At 40.5% G+C, this 25,282-nt stretch overlaps 1 protein-coding gene across 1 annotated transcript; it reads right to left on the bottom strand.

Moving 5' to 3' along the window:
• Positions 1 to 5,617: 5,617 nt before the first annotated feature.
• On the bottom strand, positions 5,618 to 25,249 carry plpp7a (phospholipid phosphatase 7a (inactive)). The gene is made up of 2 exons (XM_064297615.1): positions 24,225 to 25,249; positions 5,618 to 9,639 (listed from the first exon to the last, which is right to left on the bottom strand). The coding sequence occupies exons 1-2, from the start codon at positions 24,667 to 24,669 to the stop codon at positions 9,251 to 9,253; spliced, it is 834 nt and encodes a 277-aa protein (XP_064153685.1). The 5' UTR covers positions 24,670 to 25,249; the 3' UTR covers positions 5,618 to 9,250.
• Between the last annotated feature and the right edge of the window lie 33 nt (positions 25,250 to 25,282).

Raw genomic sequence — 25,282 nt, 5'->3', positions numbered from 1 at the left:
AATTACGGCAGTCTGAAAAAGCTAAAGGGAAGATTACTAGAATTAACCTGTTATTTTACCCGGATAAAAAGTGCGGAAGGTGATTTCCAGTTTGCTTGTACTGTATCACCAATGTTAATTCTGCAGAACTACCATACCTCACATAACTGTATCAAACGTTTTGAGTCAATTACAACGGGCTAACAAAGAAAATCCGGAAGAAAATATTCAGCAACCGAATTAATCCGTTTGAATGTTTTGGTAGCCTACGTAATATGCTGTCCCAGCACGAATGCTTAGCATTTTATAAAACGAATACTAAAGCAAGAAAAGAACAGAAGAGCACACGTTATAATTCCAAGACGTTGACAGGCTATAACCAAAAGTAGGCTACTGCGCCGCATAACATACAAGTTTGATTTGAAGTTATTATGAAAATAAATTGGTTTGCCGCTGCATATTTTCAAACATGGCGGGTAATGGCGGAAAATAAATACAACACAAATGCTACGAGTACTCGACCAATCAGAAATGTTCAGCGCTGCAAGCTCCACCCAAAAGGTTCCTGTACTTTCGGAAAGTACTACCCCCCGAGCAGGAACGTTTTGGGGGGTAAAACAAAGCCCCCAGAACTAAATTTAGACCCTAGTTCCTGCGGTGGAAACGCACTGAGTTCCTCAAAAGGTTCCTAGTTCCGGGGTATAGTTCCTGCGGTGGAAACGCGGCTTAACTAGCGAATGTACAAAGGAAGAAACCTTTGACTGAAAAAAGAAAAGAAAAAAGGTTGAACCAGAACAATTATTTGCACTCGCACAAATGCTCCCAATTATATTTCAAAGTCGCACAGATTAAATTTCGGGAGCATATGCGAGCATATGCAATTTCGAGCCCTGTTTGAGACAAAAATGTTTGACAAAAATGTTAAACTATTCGAATTAAAATATGAAAGAATGTATCTAAGTGTGTCTGTCTGGTGTTTATTTGTTTTAGAGAGGCACCATATGTTTCAGATGCAGACCTAATTTTACTCTGTGTTACAATAAATAATTTTAAATCGTCCCGCTGAGATAAAGTCATTTGTTTTGGTCATGGAAATTCAGTTAAAGGTTGTGGAGAAGTCATGGAAAAGTCATTGAAAATCATTGGTGAAAAGGTGTATGAACCCTGTTACAAGTGCAAACTGCAGTGCAAGTAGGGAATTGTCCAGCAGAGGGATATATATGACCTTTATCTGAGCTGTTCGAAACCAAACACCTTGGTAGATTCTGTAATTAGGCATTCAGCAGACACACACAGCTTACATGTGTTGTATTCAATCTATTCAAGTACTTCATTCAAGATTACAACTGCAATACCCCACCTGGGGTTAAAACTTACAATGTTGGATTTGCAAACTCAGTTGCATAACCATTATGCTCTCTGTTTACATTAATCACCTTGCCCTCAAATTAGTCAAATTATAAGTTCCATCAGAAGAATCTTTTCAGTTTCAGAAATGTAATTTATGACAGGAACTGTTTTACAGGATCAATAAAAAGAGGAAATACTCCACACAAAGATTTGTGAGGGTGTAAGAAACCCCTCAGATACACCAAACAGCATTGGGGTTACCAACTGTAAGAAGCCAGAACTTATCATGTTGAGGTCAGGTCATTAACTGTGAGAAACCCATCCATCAAACCAACCAGTGGAAATATCTGAGTGGGGACGGAATGCATGTAATCTTACCTGGTACTACTGGAACAGGCTTTATTTAATGTTATCTCAATTATCTGAATCCAAAATGTTTTAACCTTTCCTCTATGCTAACAGTTATGCATAGACGGAGGAGTCTACTGTCCGCCAGTAGTATGGCTCTATACGGATCACTATCTATCTTGGTAGACACGTATGTGCCACTGGCTTATGTAGCCCGCAATCCTGCATAAATGTCCTGCTATGACTTGAGTGTACAGGCTAGTGACTACAGTGTGCAGATATCCTACATCAGAGTTTTTATGTGTATGTTAGGACCTTTAAACTGCTAGGTGTACAGTGGTAAGAGTCAAAGAGGAATGCCAGGTTAAAGTGAATGCAATTTATTGTACAGTATGTTAATAATGACAGTGTACAGCGGTGCAAAAGTGTTTGTGGATTGAATGGCTATATGAATATGTGTGGAAGACTGGTGTTGACGAGTCTCTCCGAACCATTGAACATTTCCCCTTATATACTCAAAGATCCAAGCAAAACACCAAGTCATCCAACAAAGACACAAGCATGACAAAACAGTACAGGGCTGCATTTCCCAGAGTCTCCTTAGCGCTATGTGCGTCGTACAGTATACCTTAAGGTCTTCCTTTAGGTCTCGAGCTGTTTCCCAGCGCCTCAGGGTGGTCTGAGGCACTCGTAAACTGTCCCTTAGCGATGCGCTCCGCTCATCCTGTCACAGTTTTAGCCTTATTATGCCAACATTTTGCTTTTCAAATCGACAGTTGTACTACAGTGCGCATCTAGTAGCACATCTGCATGCGAGTGCCAAAAGTACTTTTGTCCGCATGCTATCCAGCCAAAGGAGCAGAAGGGTTATGTTATGTTATTGTTCATGGTTCTGGAAACCAAAGTCTTAGTATAAAATTGCCCGTTGTCCTTGCACCCTGGTAAAGAATTGTTGGTGGTTCAGCCACAGAATTAACTAACTGTAATCTGTGACAGTGAAACTGGCCCTGAGTGTATTTTCACACAGCACTTAAGAAGCCACGAAAGATAGAAATAACAATTTTAAATGAGATTTTTTGCAACATTGCCCATTCTTACAGTGTGGTGAAAGTCAGTCACCAAAGTATGGTGATCTGAATTTAGTATCTGCTGCTCTCTTTCGCTCGTGCTCATGCTTCTGCATCATGCTGTTTGGTGTGAGTGACTCTTGTGGGTGCATTTATAAAGTGCTGTGTCAGAGCTGAACTCCAATGAAGGGTTACCTGATCATGATGGAGGAGGACGGGGATGGACAGAGGCAGCTGCAGGGATCAGGGTGTGTGTTTAGCCTGCTCAGAGCCCTCCCAACTTAGACGCTGTGCCAACGTCCTGCCTACAGTCTCTGCTAATGGTGACCTATCGGGCCAGAAGCACCCAACCATCTGCCACACCCTGAGAGATACCTGCAACACCTGAGAGAGACCTGCAACACCCTAAGAGAGATCTACAGCATTCTGAGAGAGACCTGCAACACCTAAGGGAGATCTGCAGAACCCGAAGAGATATCTGCAACACCCTGAGAGAGACCTGCAGCACCCTGAGAGAGACCTGTAACATCCTGAGGGAGACTTGCAGTACCCTAAGAAAGACCTGCAGCATCCTGAGAGAGACCTGCAGCACCCTGAGAGAAACCTGCAACACCTGAGATAGACCTGCAGAACCCATAGAGATACCTACAACACCCTGAGAGAGACCTGCAGCACTCAGAGAGAGACCTACAGCACCCTGAGAGAGACCTGCAGGACCCAAAGAGAGACCTGAAGCACCCTGAGATAGACCTGCAACACCCTGAGAGAGACCTGCAGCACGCAGAGAGAGACCTGAAACACCTGAGATAGACCTGCAGAACCCATAGAGATACCTACAACACCCTGAGAGGGACCTGCAGCACCCAGAGAGAGACTTGCAGCACCCAGAGAGAGACCTGCAACACCCTGAGAGAGATCTGTAGCACCTTGACAGAAACCTGCAGCACTTTAAGAAAAGCCTGTCAAACCCTGACTGTGCTGTACCAGTGTAGACCAGGAGTCCCATGGGAAATTATAGCACCAACCAGGTTTCAGTCAGCTGGATGACACCTGTAGAAGCTTGTGGAGCTTGTTGAGTGGTAAAGAAGCAGTTAGCCAACTTCAAACCTTTTGAGCATAAACTCAATACAGGAATCTCATTCATCATACACAATACATACCTGTTACTGGAGCTACATACTACATTACATATTACATACATTTTGTAGTTGTCCAATGACCATGATATGCACTTTTGTACGTCGCTTTGGATAAAAGCGTTTGCTAAATAAATGTAATGTCATGTACATGCCCAATACATGATCTGTACACACTATGTGTACATATTACACAAAAAGTATAGGAAACACACTCTTTACACATTACATATACACAGAGAATGAGAGCATCACTGGCCATAATAATTGCATTTTTTATTAATTTATCTAAAGTCAAATTAATCGGAAGTCATTCTCTAAAACGTGAGAAATGTTGACGTTTGTTGCTTTGTGATGATCGATGATTTACATAAAATGTAGATTAATTTTGTTCATAAGGCAGAGGTGAGGAAGCCAGTCTTTTTGAAAAAGCATCAAAATGGTTTTTATGACAATACTCATGACCATAAAGTAAAATATCCAGTTTTGACATGACACAGAAAATCTCACAAAAGCACATTAACTGACATTGTCGGGACCAAATCTTTAAAAAGTCTTGAAAAATGTTTGTTGGTTGCAATCCTTTGAAAAACAGGAAATACAAGGCCATCCTATCAGCAATGCAGGTTGAACAGTATTACACGGTGCATACTTACAGCACTATAAAAGGATAGAGGGAGATTACACGTTGTGCACTTGAAAGCACTTTAATTGGGCAAACCTTTTACTCAGTACATAATGAGGGTGATTCATAGGGACAGAGGTTATTACACATAGTGTAGAAAGGGACATATGCTATGCAGCGCACACTGACAGCAAACGGGATAGATAATTACTCAGTGAGTAGTGTGAGCACTTCATTGGGACAGACGTTATTGCACACAGTGTAGACAGGGACACAGGTTGCACAGTGCACACTGACAGCCCTTCTGGATGAGTGAGACAGGAGGAACTATTGAGGGAAGAATGTGTGCTGGAGTAGAGAGGCAGAGCTGATGAAGGAATAATTCAAGCAAGCACAGCAGCGAGTGGGGAAGCAGAGCAGTAATCTGACCACACTTCTGCTGGGTTATCTGGCCCTGCCCCCACACACTGAGAGCCAAGGCTGCTCCTGAAAATATATCTGCTTAACTTCACCATGACCTTTGAACTTTTACTATTCCATCTGGAGCTGGAAGCTCATTTAAGATTTGAAGTCTTTAAATTTGAAGTCAACATTTGCCCCAGGTTTGACCTTTGCATAGACAAAATGAGGATTGGAGGAAGACCAAGGTTGTAGATTCTCTTATACTCTTCTACCAAGTTTCAGTTTTACTGCTAAATGTACACAAGAAGGGTGAACATGCATGTCTTTCCCAATACTGAAACATTAAATACAGGTATTACCCCCATGGATGCTCAACACACCGCATTTAAATAGGTACTATATGTGGCAACAGACCTGCATAGATATGAACACACGCACACACACTAATCACAAAATCCCATAATCCATCCCTGAACCAAAGTGTATACTAGAGACATGATCCCCAGCAGACAACACTTTTTTATCTGATTCACTGCTGTCTGCTTTATTGCTGTATTGCTCCTAAATGTTGAAAAAAAGCTTTCTATTCAAATGTGTCTGTTCTCATGTTAAGCTAGTAAAAGTGAGCTTCCGCTCTGTCATACAGTAACTCAGACTGGAGAACTACTAAACCATTCCACAACTGTTAAAGAAAAACCATTTTAAAAGAATCTGGTTTGAAAAGACTTTTATTGAAATATTTCATATTGTCCATAGATTAAAGTTCCAAGCACTTGCATTATTATTTTAGAAACAAAATCATGCATATTTTAAAATCTGGACTTAAAACATGAAGCTTATATAACAGTCAAATAACAGTCTATTTTATTAAAACAGCTCAGGGTGAGCAAGTTCCATGACTATCCTGCTTAAACCAGGATATCTAGGCAGGGACCATTTTCAAACAATGATCAAGGAACAAAATACAGGATGGATGGTGCAGGAGACAAATTGAGACAAAGAGAAAGGAGAGCAGAATGAAGGCCCCTGTGAGAGCATAGACCTGGCACAGTCTCGTCAATCACTCTCAATCCATCTTCCACCCTCCATCCTTTAGTCTACCCTCATCTCTCATCCTCCTAAATCACCTCATTCTACATGACTCGGGTACTTAGATTAATCCTTTCTTTGTTCTTTCTTCTGTCTCATTCACACATGCACACACACGCAAGCACACACACACATGGACAACTCTATCTTTTGGTGCCAGTTTCAAAATTACTTTAATTGCACAATTTTCATTAAGCAAATTTGAGATTACAAGGAAGAAAGAATGAGGATTTTATCTTTGACTCAATTAACAGATGCTCATGCTGCCCTGCCTCACTCAAGGATACATTCCAGCCTTTGTGTCCCCCAATGTTCTGGAGTGAAATAAATTATATTTTAATAGACAAATAAAGATTTAAAGGCAGACGTTGGGTCTTTAAGTGGCTCTGTTAAAAAAAAAGCAGTTCACCACCAGCACAAACCAGGGTTGGATTGCAGGTTTGAGCTTTGGGTGTCAACAACAGACTATAACATGAACTTCCATAGAGGAAGGCCTTTGCAGTGTCTTTTCAGGAAAGTGCTTAGTTTAAGTCTGCGAGGGTTCCTCATATTACTGCTGAATTACCTTTTCCCAACAACAAGCAATGTGCCCACAGGCAACCAGCTATCATTAGTGACATATAAAGCTCCTCAAATTGATCCTAGCTCTCCTGCAGCTCCCTTTGGCCTGTTAGCTAAAATAGTCACTGACTCTCAAGTGAATACATTTAAGGAATACATATGCGTGTCCTGCAGTGCTCCTTTGACAGGTGGTGTAGACTTGAGAAGCACAATTGATAATTCCAAATTGTGGAAAAAAAAGTAAAAAAATGAGACATAAATGTATTCAGACATGCAGCATGCATGTATTTTTTCTTTTTTACTACATCCAATTTTATTTGAATAAACGAATGCTCCGCTATAATTGTAGGCCCATTCCATCGCTGTAGTCTTCTGTCAATCCAAGAGTGTGAGGACCTGCCCAGACGGCTTCACATACATAAAGTTATCTGGCTGCCTCTTGTTCATTGTGATCCTCCAGCTAAGCTGCTGCAGTTAATACACTGGAGGACTGCACATATTAAGCAGCTGGTGCAGGCAGGCCATAGGTGCTAAACTGACCAGAGGAGTTGCTATTGAGCATGCAGCCAGGGACTTATCCTTTAATTTGCTAACTGAATCTCTTCCTATCTGGGAAGGACTCCCAGTTAATACTTGTTTGACTTGGATTCTACTCAGACCACAGGGCACACCACTGTGAAAGAGACAAGTGTCTTTTAATTGTCTTTGTCAAATACACACTAAGACATCTGTCATCATTTGGATGATTTGGTTTACACTAAACACAAATGTTTCATGAAAGACATTACACAATGATGAAATGTTAACTTTGAAGTAATCAGTCTGGTGCAGAACATCTTGGTAATTTATATTGTACACACAACCTCGTAGATCTGGAGATGTCTTAGATGTTGATTGGGATTCTACATACTCTATTTCACTTGCTATGGTGAGATTCCTTAATGGACATAATGACAAAGAATCATAAGCTGCTAGTAAGGTAGTCTAGCAATTAGTGGAGACAGAGCTGACATAATTGTCCCAAATGTTTCAAATTTTTACAAATAATAAGCTTACCAATTGACCTGTACACACACGTGCAAATATACATTTCCACTCTTATTTTGATGAGAAAGATCACGCAAACGATACTGGTTGAGTCACTATACAGTCATGGTTCGGCAAATAGCCTTCTAACGAAAATTCTAATAAAGATATTTATGTTCCTCATTGCCATAGAATGTGGTGATATCCTTGATATTCTGGGGAGAAGCAGACAATTTTCTGGATTGGTTTTACACTTCAGATGGTGTTTTTGAAGACAACAGTAGTAATGCAATGCAGGTAATAGCCAGAAGGGGCACTGCAGGGGCACAGATCAAAGGCACCAGACTCAAACTAGAAGAAGGATAAGGCCTCATTTGAACTCCTTCAGGTTTTCTGGGCCCAAAAGAAAACCTGTTCAGTTGAACTAATCAGGGGTCGATCCCTTAACTGTCTTCCAGCAAAACGTATAAGGATAAAGATATATTAAAACTATACTATGTTTTAAACATGTTTTACCTGAGACTCCAGTCACTCAAAAAGACTGATTGGTTGTTGTCTTCAAGTTAAACAGCCGTGCAGACTCTAAACATGGAAACCACTTCTGAGATTAATAAATTGCTTTTTTTTAAAAACAAAAAAACACCTGAAATGTCTGCATAAAAGGCTTTCATTCAAAAGACAAAATTACTTTAACAAGCTATTACTTGAAAGCACAAAAACACAGCCCAATACAAAATTGATCAAAAAACTTTTGTTGTACACATTTGTTGAGTGATGACATTCATGTCTTCTTTTCAGAGAAAATTCCATCCATTCAGAAATTCAGCTGTGACTTCTGCATTCAGAACAAACCACAGTTCAACATTTCAGATTCAGTTTCAAAATTTCATCTCTTTCTGCTAGAAATACACAAATTCTATACAGTAAAAAGAGACATGACAAAAATGAACAAAGAACAGAATGTTAAATAAAAAGAAAATGAAAATCGATTGCTTTCAGACATTAAAATGCCATGTTAAAAATGTTTGAAATGATTTTTGAATAAATAACTATGCTGAAATAGTAAAATCCCTGATCTGCTGTATAATTATTTTTCAATTTTTAAAAATTCCACTGATTATAAAAACGAGGACTCAAAAAAAGCTATTTTAGCTCTTAATTCAGAGTCAAATGACACTGTTCAACAGAAAATTCCTATTATTGCCACATGCACAACATATCTTATAATAAGAACAATGACAAAACTTGCATGTTAAATTTCTATAAAAGTAGCCAGAGTGAGCCATCTGTCAGCCTAGCAGCATTGTCCTTCCTGGTTAAAATTTGTGCCAACATTCAGGAAAAGTGTTTCATCCAGCACAGACAGACCAAAATGTTTTTTTAAAGTGCAGATGTGTACTCTTTTGTTTAAAATTGAACTGAATAAAAAGGTATGAAGACAAAGACAGTCAGAAAGCAAGAACAGTAAATGGAACAGGAAAAGGAAGTACAACAGGTATAGGATTTAGCGTTCACACTGGATGAAGGGCATAGGAATGACAAGTAACAGGAAAAGGAAATGAAGCAGGTGTGGGAAGTGGATTAGGAACAGGAAGTAGAGCATAGCGGAAGTGAGAGTGGTGAGAAGAGAAAGACCAGGAAGGGCAGTAAGGACAGGGTGAGCAGTTCTAATAGAAGTTACTCCAACTGAGTGTTCCGATGGAGATGAGAGTCTGGCATGTGCTGGAGGGAAGCCAGACCATTTCCACCAGGCTGTAGTGGAGGAAACCCAGGGCGAAGCCACAGCCGACGTCGCTCAGGTGGTGTCGGCCCAGGAGAATGCGAGACATGCCCACTAGGAAGGCCCACATCACCAGCAAGATACGCAGAGGCACAGCCAGCACCAGGTGTGCCAGCAGAAACTTGGACACCATGGCAGCGCGGCTGGCGTGGGCTGCTGGGAAAGAATAAACGTCCATGGCCAGGTAATCCAGGAAGCTGGGGTTCATCTCCCATGGTCCTTTGCGTTTCACCAGCTTCTGTACACCAGCCACGGTCATTACATCCAGCACAAGGGCTAAACAGGACAGAGGGAGAGAGAACGAGAGCGACTGATCTATCAGTAGTGGTGGGGATATGGCCTAAAATTAATATCACAATATTTTGCAATGTTATCGTGATTACGATATGCTATCATGACACAGTTTTTAAAATTTGGAATCATTTGGATACCATACGATTATATAAAAGACATGACTCGATATACTCAATAATATTTTTTATTGTGCAATTTTGTAAATCCAGCACCAAGGCTAAATAACTTTTTCTCGTTTATTTCGTTATTCAGTGAGCAGCGTTTTCACTGCTGTATAGGCATATCTTAGGGCTATTGTCGGGGTTATCTTGTTGCTATGACGGAATATGATTTTTTATGATATTTTTATGAATGCCAAGATAGACAATATTGTCCATTATGTCAAGGGTGGGGGGTGTTTTGTAGATGAGACTGCAGGGAGGGGGTGCGTGCTAAATGAACGACCAGAGCGATAATGGTGGCGCTGCGAAACTCCGTTTTCAGCATAGTTGTCATGTATCGTCTACTAATTAAACTGAAACAATGCGTTTCTGTTTTTAACTCATACTTTGGTTGCAGTAGCACCGAATGTTTGAGTCGGCGTGCCGACCACTAGGGGCTTTGCACTAAGAGGTTAAATTATATTGTTATAACACAGGACTACAAGTTTGCTCATTTTTTCACAAATCCTTGTGGAATTGCCAAAGGATTTGTGACCTTGTATTATATTTTTCAATGAATGCATGGGCCTATACAGCCTGAATGTTGAACTGAATAACTGCATGTTTTCAATACCTTGCTTGATTGGTGTATGTGTAAGATAACTGTCAACACTCATTATCTGTTTTAGTTTAATGTTATAGGTGACTTCCCACATTGTATTTATTGATAGCGCTAGTCAACTAGCTAACATTTGATTATGTTAGCTTGCTAGCTAGGATTAGCAGGAACCTGAATATTTCTTGCTCACCTGACACGCTCAAATAGGCCAATACAATGGCAAACAAAACACTGATTCCCAGGCTTAATTTTTTACTCTGGCCCTGTGTTTTAAGTACACATGCAACCACAAAAGTATTACAGAAAACTGTCACAATACCCACAATATGGTAAAATCCAAATAGTGGCAATGTGTCAGTATTCACATTAATATCAGCATGCTACCTCCGATTAAGGCCACCAACCACCCTCTACTGTCTTCTACTCTATATTCCAGACCTTACTACGATCAGGCATAGTCTTCCTTCTCTCAGTGGAACAATACTGCATCTCATCCACCTGTATACTACTCAGCCCTCCACCATCTCCACACAACCAAAAGTTAGAAAATGCCTCTTCAGTCCTGAAGCAGGGTCTTCAAAACGTGAGATTGTTAGACAAGTCACATGAAATCAATGACTTGATTACTTCTACTGAACTTGATCTTCTTATTCTGAGAAAGATCTGGCTGTATAAAAAAGACTCTCTTTCACTAAATGAGGCCACCCCTTTCTAATTTCATAAGCACAGACATGGGTCGTGGAAGTGGAGTGACCATCATCCATGCTAGCAGCCATAAATGCAAAATGTGTGTTTTGGTCATTGTGTCTCTTGAATCTTTTATTTTCTTTTAATAGGACGCTACCTGTTTTCTGTGTGCTAATCTAACGTCCCCCAAAAGTCATTAAGAATTTAATCTCATAATTATTCTTGATCACAGAAAAATATATTAAAGGCTTATTATTTTTTTGCAATTTTAATATTCATATATCTTTCCAGGTAAATCTCTAGATAACAAATTAATTAATTAATTTGTTTAATTTAACTTGATCCCGCATGCAATAGGTCCTATCCATAAATATGGACACACTCTTGACCATTTATTGACCTTTGGTTTTACTATAAACAACCCAGAGATTATGAATATAACAGTCTCTGATCATTTTGAAATTGTTTTTGACTTTTCCTGTTTCTCTTCCACACATACCACATCTAATTTCATTCTAACGTCTTCAATCAACTCTACCACAGCTAGTCAATTTGAACTTGTCTTCAATCAACAGTGTTCTGATTAGGCCATTGGTGGTATACCGGAGAGTTATAACACATTTTGCCTTTCTACCCAAAATAAAATATCTCCTTTTCAAAAATAAAAGAAAGCTCTCACCTAAAGGTTCGCCATGGCTAAATGAGCACACCTGAATTATTAAAATAGAATGTTGTAAAGACAAAAGACAATGGAAGAAGACTAAACGTAATGTCTTTTATGTGCACATGAAATAACTGATGGCTGAATTTAATTGCTAGAGAAAGTTATTTCTTTCATTTAATCTCTGGGAGCTCTCATAACCCTAGAGCTTTAACAAAATTGATATACTAGTTAAGGCTCCTATAATATCAAGTAATATCAGGCCCTTTGCCAGAAACCTAGGAATAATTTTTGATTCCAATTTAAACCTTTCCTGTATGTGTTACTATAAAATGTGCTCAACACTTTTCTGGGTGTGGCGCTTTTCTGTGTGGGGATGGGTGGGTATAGCCTGTGGTTTGGGATCATATTTTACCGGAATGTTTGTTGCTGGCTAGCTAGTCAAGAAGCTCAGATACAGCAAAACAAAATCATATTATGACAGGACTCATTCAAGAATGTCTAACTCATTCTACAGCTAACCTTGGAATTTCTTTTCCTTGATGGCGTCAGCTGACATTCACCAAGTAGATGAAAAGCAATGCAAAGTTGGTTTGTTTTCTGTTGGACCTGTAAGTAACATTGCCTGTAGTGTGAAAAACAACAAGGACTCTCAAGGGTCTGAAATTTTCTAAATAAAAGTTGCAATAATAAAACCACTATTACGTTTGACATAATGGAATTAATTAAGCTATACAAAATCAGCCATTGTACTACTGTTCACGGTCATTTCACAGTACTTACCTCTAGCTATCCAGCTAGCCATATTAGGTGGGGTACTCAAGAGTGAGTGGATGGGGTTGAAGATGGAGGAGGAGATCTTTTGATTGTAAACACAGGACTACAGCTACTACTAAGGCTAAAAAGAATCCAGCAATTTTAAGCAGTAAATCACTAGCTTGTCTGCACTTGATCCAAAATACAGCTGCTAGACTCTGGCAATAAGCAAAGAGATCATATCACTCCTGTTTTAGCCTGCTTGCACTGGCTTCCAAAATTATTTTAGAATTGATTTTAAAATTTTAAAATCAAGACAGTTAACGGCCTAGCCCCTATCTACAATTCTGAACTGTAGTACAGGGGCGTATGCTTAGATCATTAGACAAAGCTCTGCTCTCAGTTCTAAAGTCTAGGCTGGTAGCGGAGACTGGGCTTTTGCCATCAAGGTACCTAAATGTTGGAATGACCTGCCTTTCGTATGTAATTCCAACATGTATCACTGGATATGGATGTAAATACCCTTACATTAAAGCTCACAGTCAGCACTTTAACTTCATGTTCATTGTTACATTTTACATCTAATGTGATGGAGCACAGAGCCAAGAAAAAAATTGTGTCACTGTCAAATCATCTATAGACTGCATTGTATGTATGCCAAGTCCCTTTCCTTTTGAAGCAGAGTAAGGGCTGTATGATGACATGAAGCTAGCAATGAACCCCTTTAAATACAGTCAAGCAACACTTCCTGAAAGTCAGCTCCTAAGTATTGCCAAAAATGTTTTTAAAATTCTGCAGGCAGTCCATCTATTCCAGGTGCTTAGCCTGAACCCAGCTGTCCTACTGTTGTTAGCTACTCCTGATCTCAGTCTCTAAGGCCTGAAACATACCCTACACAGGGTTTCCCCCAGAAAAGTTGTTAGGCCCAGTGGCAAGTATCTTTTGACAGGGGTCCGGCACGGGCCAGCGACAGACCGATGGCAGGATTAAGGTAGGGCCCTATAGTTTCTGTGATAACAGAATCACAGACGGAATCGTGGAATTGAGAATTTAAAAAAGCTATAACACAGATTCCATACTGCCCTACATTAAATCAGTGCTAAAAGCTGACTGGAGATTTCAAAATATGACTACGTAATGTGAATGTTGTTATAAATAAGTCATTTAAGCCGCGTTTCCACCGCAGGAACTATACCCCGGAACTAGGAACCTTTTGAGGAACTCAGTGCGTTTCCACCGCAGGAACTAGGGTCTAAATTTAGTTCTGGGGGCTTTGTTTTACCCCCCAAAACGTTCCTGCTCGGGGGGTAGTACTTTCCGAAAGTACAGGAACCTTTTGGGTGGAGCTTGCAGCGCTGAACATTTCTGATTGGTCGAGTACTCGTAGCATTTGTGTTGTATTTATTTTCCGCCATTACCCGCCATGTTTGAAAATATGCAGCGGCAAACCAATTTATTTTCATAATAACTTCAAATCAAACTTGTATGTTATGCGGCGCAGTAGCCTACTTTTGGTTATAGCCTGTCAACGTCTTGGAATTATAACGTGTGCTCTTCTGTTCTTTTCTTGCTTTAGTATTCGTTTTATAAAATGCTAAGCATTCGTGCTGGGACAGCATATTACGTAGGCTACCAAAACATTCAAACGGATTAATTCGGTTGCTGAATATTTTCTTCCGGATTTTCTTTGTTAGCCCGTTGTAATTGACTCAAAACGTTTGATACAGTTATGTGAGGTATGCGGTAGTTCTGCATAATTAACATTGGTGATACAGTACAAGCAAACTGGAAATCACCTTCCGCACTTTTTATCCGGGTAACATAACAGGTTAATTCTAGTAATCTTCCCTTTAGCTTTTTCAGACTGCCGTAATTTTACTCAATTTTACTGCCATTTTTTCAATTCCACGAAAAGACCAGGAAGACTATGGACTCATTTATGGTGCATGGTTCGCATCTGGAGGGCACACTTCGCTGCTCGGCTAGCAGTAACTTCGAAGGAAAGCAAACGGTGGCTGTACCACTACTAATTTACATTTTCACGCAAGTCCGAGTTTTCGTTCTATTCTTGTCATTTTGCGATTAGCCTATATGGAATTGACGACGAGAAAGTAATAAAACAGCAAATTGTTTATTACAACGTGTGCATGTTTTCTGCTGTTAATTAATGTGTTTGAGAGGATATATGAAAATCAATAAATACAAAAGTAACCATATATAGTCATTGTTGGTAACCCATTGTATATAAGTGGAATAAACCCCCTCGGGCTGTCCCGGTTATTAGAAAATAATGTAGGCTACTTCGGTGGTAGTATGGCGTTACAGAAGAAATCATATGACAGATGGACCGACGACAACGTCAGTGGGCTAATTTGCCTAATCTTCGCGGTACTTTAGACCCCGGTGGAAACGCAGACAACCATTGGCTGAAGGAACCTTTTAGTTCCTGGTAAAGTAGTTCCTGGGACTGAAAGTTCCGGGTAATTTTGGTGGAAACGCGGCTTTATTCAACACACATTTAAAAAAATCAACAACTATTTACAGCATAGCAGAGTCTTACAAAGAATCTGACAACAATGTACAGTCTTGGAATGCTGTGTTTTCAACAACAACAAAATAAATTAAATTAAATTAAATTAAATAATATCAAAGTTTTTGCACTCTAAAAAAAACTTGAAAAAAGCCCTGATTGGGTACTGAATCTTACAACAAGCCTTGGAATGCTGGGCACATTTAAATAGGCATGGGAATCAAGAACCGGTTCCAAGTTGTCCTATTCATTGAAATCGTATGCCTCCGAGCTTATCGATTCCGCTTATCGAAGCCAGCACGTTTTTACGACAACTGCGCATTGCAAAACAATGACGTAACGCGTTGGGGGAGGCACCAGAGACTGTAAAAAATATGGACAAAGCAAGCGGCCAAAACCAGACTTCGTTTTTGAAGCTAATTTCCTGGTGTTGTAGTTCCTGGTTGCTCACTAGCGCCACTACGGATGGCTCCAGTATAGGTGTTTTCATATCCGGTTTCCATGTAAGTCTACGGTACAAATGCGATCAAAATACAAAGTCAATAATTTTTTCTCACAAGAACAAATAGTCATAATAGGTGTATTTTATTCGTCTTATGACTGTCCATGGGTCGATTTCATGATTTAGTGCGTCATTTGGGCACAGTGCCAATATTTGTTCTGGACCAATGAGGTACAGCTTGCGTCACTTCCGGATTACTGCAGAGGACTGAGCTACAGTAGGGGCTACAATCTGTGGTCACTGGGGTGGGAGGTGGCGTCTCTTGGCCTTGACATTGCTGCTCCGACCACGGTCCACCTGGGCGAAGTCAGAAAATGCAGGCATCCCATTTTGTAGTAGTTTCATTATAGCGTGTGCTATTTACAGCTGCACTAGACGACCATAAAATAATCCTGCTCTGAAGTTTTGCGGTAGCCGAGTCATTTTTACTATTTCCTTTAGCCCACTTAACCAAATAATTAGTTAATAATTAGTAGCCCTTACTGTAGCTTAGTCCTCCGCAGTAATCAGAAAGTGACGCAAACTGTACCTCATTGGTCCACAACAAATATTATAACAGTGCCCAAATGACACAATAAATCATGAAATTGACCCATGGACAGTCATAAGACAAATAAAATACACATATTGTGACTATTTGTTCTCATGAGAAAAAATTACTGACTTTGTATTTTGACTGCATTTGTACCGTAGACTTACATGGAAACCGGATATGAAAACACCTATACTGGAGCCAACCGTAGTGGCGCTAGTGAGCAACCAGGAACAACAAGACCAGGAAATGAGCTTCAAAAACAAAGTCTGGTTTTGGCCGCTTGGGAGGCACGCACACAGGCAGCCTCTCTCAGGTGTTTGTTTTGGACGGCAGCTGTCGCAAAAAATTTGATTCGGGCTGCCAGCCTTGTTACATTCTGTTGCGATAAAGATTCTAAGACAACTAGGACGGAGTATAGCACAGTGGGTAAGGGACTGGACTTGTAACCGAAAGGTCGCAGGTTTGATTCCCGGGTGGGACACTGCCGTTGTACCCTTGAGCAAGGTACTTAACCGAAATTGCTTCAGTATATATCCAGCTGTATAAATGGATACAATGTAAAAATGCTATGTAAAAGTTGTGTAAGTCGCTCTGGATAAGAGCGTCTGCTAAATGCCTGTAATGTAACTCAGCAATTTTTCTGGATTAACTGGTTATTTTCTAGCCTGAAATGCTATCGTATTACTAAATGGCTACACACGTCATGTAATGAGCAAATAGTTGGCTATCTCCTTGGATATGAAGTAAATGTTTTTACCAATAAATAATAATAATAAATGCGATTTTATCTATGGAAATAGCTATACAAAAAGGCAAAATAAATGTTGTGGTTGCGATTGCCGTCGTAGATGTCAGAAGGAAATGGACAAAAAAAGTTTGCTCTCTTTGTAGTGGTTTGGGCTGGAAACGAGCTGGCGGGATATGCACAACACTGCCTACTGATTGGATACTGAATCTTACAACAATGTACAGCCTTGGAATGCTGGGCACATTTCATCAACAACAAAATATCTATGTATCAGTGTTACTGACTGTTTGGCTAGCTAGCTAAGTTAGCTAAATGACCATGTTGTCGTGCACATCAATGTCATCAAGCTAACATTATTAATAAACAAGTGAAGTCGTTATTTCAATGGCGATTAATGAGTCATGTAATGTTACCATGTAATGTACCATCAAACGTTACATTTATGCTATTAGTTTAATGTTAGCCTACCTACACGCTGCTTAAGTTAATATAAAAACAATGTACTTACTGACGAGATGAAGTGATAACACAGTTTGTAACGAGGTTAGCCTACTAAATAAGAAATGGTGGCTTGCTAGGTAACGTTAGCTTGTGATAGTTGGAAGCGTCAAGTGCTGAACGTCACTCTATGCACAATGAGGGTAAAGAACACTGATCTCCGACCTGCTGTTTTCCTATGTGCATTCACGTTTTAACCAACAGATGTCACTGGGGAGCTTTCCAACCGAGTCGCCCCACTGTAACTGTAGTTTAAAAAACATATTAAAAATACATTTAAAAAAATAATAAATTCCCCGATGCTTAGGCCCGGCGGGGGGTCAACTTAGGCCCGGCGGGCCGCTGGCGGAAACCCTGCTACATAAGTATGCGAATGCAGACATAGCACGCTACATAAAGCCAATTTCATGCATCGTTGCGTTTCTAAAATGTGTCACCTGAAATTCTTAATGCAACGCAAGCGCGAGCTGTAGTTTCAAGTATCGCATCAAGTGGCATTATAGCAGATAACAAGATGAAGCTGTCTTCTTTGATTTCTGCTTTTTTCCACTTACAGTCAGGTCCATACATATTTGGATATTGACAAAGTTATTGTTATTTTAGCTGTCTACCACAGCATATTGGAGTTGAAATTAAATAATAAATATGAGCTGCAGACCTTCAGCTTTAATTTGAAGGTATTTACATCCAAATCGGGTGAACGGTGTAGGAATTACAGCACTTTTTATATGTGCCCCCCCCCCCTTTTTAAGGGACCAAAGGTAATTGGACAATTGGCTGCTCAGCTGTTCCATGGCCAGGTGTGTGTTATTCCCTCATTATTTCATTTACAAGTAAGCAGATAAAAGGTCTAGAATTGATTTCAAGTGTGGCATTTGCATTTGGAATCTGTTGCTGTTAACTCTCAATATGAAGTCCAATGAGCTGTCACTGTCGGTGAAGCAAGCCATCATTAGGCTGAAAAAAAACAAAAAACCCATCAGAGAAATAGCAAAAACATTAGGTGTGGCCAAATCAACTATTTGGTACATTCTTAAAAAAAAGAACGCACGCACTGGTGAGCTCAAGAACACCAAAAGGCCAGGAAGACCACGGAAAGCAACTGTGGTGGATGACAGAAGAATACTTTCCCTGGTGAAGAAAACCCCCTTCACAACAGTTTGCCAGATCAAGAACACCCTCCAGGAGGTAGGCGAATCTATGTCAAAGTCAACAATCAAGAGAAGACTTCACCAGAGTAAATACAGAGGGTTTACCACAAGATGTAAACCATTGGTAAACCTCAAAAACAGGAAGACCACATTAGAGTTTGCCAAAAAACATCTAAAAAAGCCTGTACAGTTCTGGAACAACATCCTATGGACAGATGAGACAAAGGTCAACTTGTACCAGAATGATGGAAAGAGAAGAGTATGGAGAAGGGAAGGAACTGCTCATTATCCAAAGTATACCACCCCATCTGTGAAGCATCGTGGAGGTAGTGTTATGGCGTGGGAATATATGGCTGCCACTGGAACTAGTTCCCTTGTATTTATTGATGATGTGACTGCTGACTAAAGCAGCAGGATGGATTATGTAGTGTATATGGCTATATTATCTGCTCAGATTCAGCCAAATGCTTCAAAACTCATTGGGCAGTGCTTCACAGTGCAGATGGACAATGACCTGAAGCATACTGCGAAAGCAACCCAAGACTTTTTTAAGGCAAAGAAGTGGAATGTTCTGCAATGGCCAAGTCAATCACCTGAACTGAATCCAATTGAGCATGCATTTCACTTTCTGAAGGCAAAAATGAAGGCAAAATGCCTCCAAGAACAAGCAAAAACTGAAGACAGCTGCAGTAGAGGCCTGGCAGAGCATCACCAGGGAAGAAACCCAGCGTCTGGTGATGAGTATGGGTTCAAGACTCCAAGCAGTCATTGACTGCAAAGGATTTGCAACCAAGTATTAAAAACGACAATTTAATTTATGATTATGTTAGCTTGTCCAATTACTTTTGAGCCCCTAAAATTGGGGGGCTATGTATAAAAATGGTTGTAATTCCTACATTGTTTACAAAAAAACAATATTTTTGACAAAACCCTTAAATTACAGTTGAAAGTCTACACTTAGATCACATCTTGATTGTTTCATTTCAAATCCATTGTGGTGGCGTACAGAGCCAAAATGATGAACACCAAAAAATACTTGGAAGCTGGACGCTGACTGTATCTTTCACAACTGTCCTTGATCGCCCCCTTGAGGACTCAGTTTTATTACCTCCACATGAACATAAGGCACATCGAGTATGTACAACCAGGATGTGTGTTTGCAGTGTGTTGACCTGGCTTTATCATTTGAGTTTGCAGGGCACTGTATGTTTCTGGCCTAAGGCATGTCGTTCTCCACATGCCAACTAAGGCAGTCTCTGAAGAAGTTCTGCAGCACTCTTTATTATATTTCTCCCCTCTACAGAGTACAGTATAGAAACCCACTACATGTCTCCTCATGTCTGTGGTCAGCCTCCTATTTGGAAGGTGAAGACATCTTCATCTGGTTGCTCCAAGCCATTGATTTCGCCAAATTAAAGCAAAATTAATGTGGTGCATCCATATATTTAAATTTAAGAAAATTGAGCTCTGAGCATAGCCCCCTTTACTTGCTATTGGAAAAAACAGTCCAGATCATGCATTTCATCTCACAGCAGTTCTCTATCATCAAGGTTGCTATGACTAACCAAACTGCTTTCAGTGTTAGTAATATATTTTTGCTGACAATAGACACAAATCTGTGCCTTTGTCACCTCCCACCATTGGCTCAAAGAGACAAACTCCCACTTTTTAGCTCTCCAAAGATCCAAAAAACACACAAATGTTTCTACTAAAATCATTGTCCTGCAGGACTTTGGTATTAAAGCCCCCGTAGGATTGTGGTTTCATTGAAGGGGAGAGACATAACTCAATGGTAGTCAAATGATCTATAAAACCAACAAGATAGCCTAGCCTATATAAAACTATTTGATAATCTTGCACTAAAAGCCTGTGAAAGATAAAACCTGTGTAACTTTGCTGCACTCACCCTATTATTCAACACCTTTACCCAAGTATATTGACTTAGAGCTGGATGTTTAACCTCCCAAGCAGCAATTGCCTCCAGCTGAGGTATTACCCCAGATAAAGTAAGTAGATGACTGAAGGTGTGGTACTTCACTTGTCCTGTCTAAGTTAAATTCGACAGTGCAGTTCCATTCCCCTCTTATTACAATACAATAATAAATAATAAATTAGTCCCATAGCTTAGTTACCCTTCCACCATACGCCCCAAACAACCTCATTATTAAAATGACTAAATAAATGGGTTTCTTGCAATAAACTACATCTAATATTTTTTGCTCACACACTAAAACTAGAAACTACAGCCCTCTACTGGCTATCCATTCCACCATTGATGTTTAAAGAGCCCACCTTTAGACCTTGCACATATCGGCTTAAGATAGGAAAAAGGGGGGAAATCAGTTGGAAATAGTAGGAGAGAATACACCCTGTGATGCATGATCATTATTAATATGTATTATTGATATTTATTTGCTTTCTTTGTTCTCTGGTTTTCAACAGTCTTCCCTTTCTTAGACATGGCTCCTTTTCCCAAAGCAGTGACAGGCTTTCTCAGCCTAAAGCATTTCTTTTAATTTAATAAATCAAGACCTACCAGCTTCTGCATTCTGCATGTTCCTGTTGAAACTGATATAATGAACTTTGCAGTGTCAGACGCCACCCCTACAAAAACCCTACACAAACAATCAAACCAAAACTTGCTACAAACAGTCAGATAGACAGAATTAGGCTACAAGTCAACTACACAACTAATACAATTATGCAGTAGTAAACCGATATAAGAAAGAAAGGAAAAAGAACTCTTAGCCAATCACAGGAAGGACAGATAGAAGGAAAACAAATGAGGAAAGTAGAAACTCAATAGAATCCAAATTTCGCCCCACACACATTCGCTCCACACCATGCTCTCACCCATGCTCCCAGCATGCACCACGCAGATAGAAAGAAAGATAGTCCCATGTGTCTACCAGTCAGAGATAGAATAGCTCCGATCCTCTATTATATTCCCCCATCCACTGACCCGCAAACCTCACAGCATCCCAACCGCCCCTCCACACCCCCAAGAAAAAATAAACAAAAAACCCAACAGGTCACAGGGCTTATAGAATGTCAGAGGAAGGTTTCTAATTCTAAAATAAAGATTTTAGGCCATTGTTTGTGGACAAAATGCATCTCCCTTTTACTTTGTCAGTGCAATGTACTGGAGATACAAAGAGAGAGGCTGTATTTGCTTTTGGTCTTTCTATACCAATGAGGCCCAGATTATAACCAATTAGCAGCCAGACGCATTTAATGTATCTGTGCCATAGCAACCTTGGAAAAGAGTGGCTACAACATAGGCTAAATGAATCGAGATAAATTATATCACAGTTACTCCATTACACCTGACTTAATAGATTCGAACTGAACCTGTTCAATCAAATTATATGCAAGTTCTTCCCTGACAACCGCCTACATCATACAGTAGCTGAGTTTAAAAAAGCCTGAGTATGAAAAGGGCAAATTTTAAACTAAATTAGTAAATTAAAAAAGTGAAATGTGAGGCAGGGTACTTGATGAGAACCCGTTTCATAACTGACTTATCTCCTGTGCTGAAGAGTTTAGAATATTTTAATAAGGGAAGCACTGTAACAGGGATCTGAAATGTGTTTTAAATCATGGCTCCAGCCAGCAGCACCACACAACAGATACAATTAGCTAGCTGAGCTAAAGACTGAGGTCCCCAGCAAAGGGAACTAATCATACTCTTAGTGCTTCTCAAGCAGGTGATGTCACAGTCCGCAGTGGACACTCACAGGCTAATTCACATCTATGAAAACTGCTATATTCTCTCCCTTAAAAGTCCCACGGGACAACAACAAGAGATACACAAGATACAATTAGCTCTATGAGATAAAGACCAAGATCCCCAGCCAAGGGTATCCTGGCGTAATACTGTTTCAAGAGGGGTGACATCACATTCTGTAGTGAAAGCTCATGTGCTAAATTGCACCTCTTAAGTACTCTACACCTGCTGGAACCCATAGCCCATGTCTGTAGCACAGCCACTGGTACTACATACTTTCAAAGTATGTGTCTAAAGGTAATACTAAGGTGGAAGATGTAGGTCTGGAACATAACCTCTCAGGCTGGGGCTGGACCTCAGAATTCACAGCATTTTGCACCGCTGGTCACTACTACCACTGGAGCTGTGGTTCTGAATGCCAGATCAGCGCTGGTCCAGTGGTTCTATATACTCAGGGGTAACTCAGGTGGGGGTGAGATAGAGCTCATTGCTAACCTCAGGCCTCACTGCCCTGTAAACCACATCTACATCATGATGCAGCCTCTGCAGTATGCCTAAATTTAACATGATCTTCCTTTATCTCACATTTTAGAAGGTATATTGTGTAATATGAAATAATTGCACAGGGACATTAATCTCACTCTGATTGGCAGAACCGAGAAACTGATCCTTGGACTACACCTGTGTTCCCACAAAATGAGAGGAGAGGAGAGCGGATGTGGGGAAAAGTGAGGGCTGTGTGGTGTGATGTCACTATATAATGATACACAGTATAGCAACTAAGGCAAGAATACCTATGGGCTGTTGGCACTCAAGATCTTTGGTGCATCCAAATAGTTCTTCCTCAGTCCTCCAGAAGTGTCTAAGAAAATTGAGGCTGAAGGGCTCACCCATTTGGAAGGAACAAGCAAAGAGAACATACTGATTTGTAATTAAATGGGGCCAGGATTAAGGGGGTTGTCACATCTGGGGCTTGCACGGGGTTCCCCAAAATGAGGACATAAAATGAGGTGAGTGAAAACCACCTTTGGGACAGAGCATCTTCCTCTCACACGTCTATGTGACTTTCTGTTCTCATAATGGAAGAGGTTGGGAGCCAGAAATCTACCCTTCTGGACATCCTATAGGCTACCATAGTTGCCTGACACAAAGCCTGGGAAACAGAGAGTGTCACTCCTTTAACTGGTATCCCAGGCATGTTCCAAAATATCCATCTACCATAAGGATTGCAATTATATAGGCCTATGCCCTTTCCAAGTTACTGTCCAGGTCACAATTTCATCCTTGGGGATAAACATTTCACGACTAGTCTGATGGGTAATCTTCTTTTAATCTGTCACAGCAACGTCATTTAAACAGCAGAATGCGTATACAAAAATCTTGATTCTGACCTGCAACTCCTAAAATACAATCTCTTGATATCGGCGAACGCCTGTAAAAGAGCTCACGCACTCGAAAACCCATGAAGTTTCACACACAACAGAAATGCAATCCTGAGAATGAAACACTACTTTTACATTTATGGACCACATTGTACTCTGCCTGATATATTTGATTTTGACTGTAACTTCGCCAAGGATGAATAGGCCTACTACAACAAGAAACGGAGTTGGATGGCGCGTCTAAAATCCTACCGCTCACTAGAACAGCCAGATGAACACGACTGGAACGGAGACAAATTGCAACAAATCAAATCGGTTTGGTGGTAAACTGAGATTCAATCGCTGGCAAATACACTGCGAATTACCTATATTTTAATCATAGACGAGACGAATGAGATTGGGACAGCAGAGTAAAATAAGCCAACTACCGAGCCGCCAGACACACGGTACGGGACGGACCTAGTGAGAGGACGACAAACAACTGTAGCTTACATCTCTTCACATGAAACACACTGGTGTTCAGTCACTCGTTATAGGCTAATCTATTTCGGCACCAGCTCTTGCTATCAGATTTTCAAAAATAACGAATTATAATACGTGTATGCACTGTTGTTCCGTGTGGAGTATTTACCCAACATCAGATTGATCAAAACCTCTTGTCCTGCCAACGTGTTGCTCCTTGTGAGACACACAAGTGTGCCACAGATCCAGGGAATGCCGTGCCCGGTAAATGCGAGCAGGTTGACCATGGAGCGGATGTTTCCCCAAGAAGACGTGGTGTGAGCGCAAACCCCAAGACGCTTGGACATGCAGATGTCAATAGCTAAAAGGGAGTTAATCGCTATTCCCTTGAAGGAAGGGTTTAGCTGCATGCAGTCTTCCTCAGGTAATTTCGTGGATTCTCTTCGACCATCCTGTTCTTGCTCGGCTGGCTGGTGTTGGCTTTGCTGGTGCTTCATGGGCCGCCGCGCAGCGCTGGTATTGGTCCTGATGGGCTGGTTCAGAGACATGAATTCGGGTCTGTTCAGGACGTTGTTCCGATCCCTTGTCCTCGATCTACTTTGATTTGCAGGCATTCTGATTTTCCGCTTCCCTGTCTTTTAAAAATACCCTTTCGGTATATTTATAACTTTACTTTCGCAAGGCCTACTATAGAAAGACGTTCAAGGTTTATATGCGGATACGGTTTTCGCCCTGTACCCGCTGCCGTGCAGCCTCAACTTCTCCAGCTATATTTAGCATAACACAGTGGGCTAACAGGGCGGAACACATGCCAATACTGTTTATTCTGCGCTCCACTAGCAGCAGGGGTCTGGCCGAACGAGTGACAGCTGCGCTAGCCAATCAGACAATGGTCAGTCTTGGGAAAAATAAAAACAATCTAGGATTTAGATTTTGACAGTGAAGTGACATGGCTTCCAATGTACGAAGGATATTTAAAGACCCGCCGAATAGCATGTTGGGAAGTGTATTGCCTCCTTCCTTGTCGCAGCATTGCAGTTTAAACGATTTCATGTAGGCTATCCTAAGCCGATATGTATTTAACTGTACTAAATGTAGGTCGATGTAGGCCTACTAAACTGTCAAAATTACTGTATCTAAATTAATTTCGATGCGAGTTGCAAAATTCTCACAAGGTTACAAAAACTGTTTTATCTAAGACCAGCTAGTTCAGTTTATCGACCCAGT

Source organism: Anguilla rostrata, chromosome 10, assembly GCF_018555375.3.
Source record: "Anguilla rostrata isolate EN2019 chromosome 10, ASM1855537v3, whole genome shotgun sequence".
Taxonomy (NCBI): Eukaryota; Metazoa; Chordata; class Actinopteri; order Anguilliformes; family Anguillidae; genus Anguilla; species Anguilla rostrata.
This window is presented reverse-complemented; position numbering and strand designations above follow the sequence as displayed.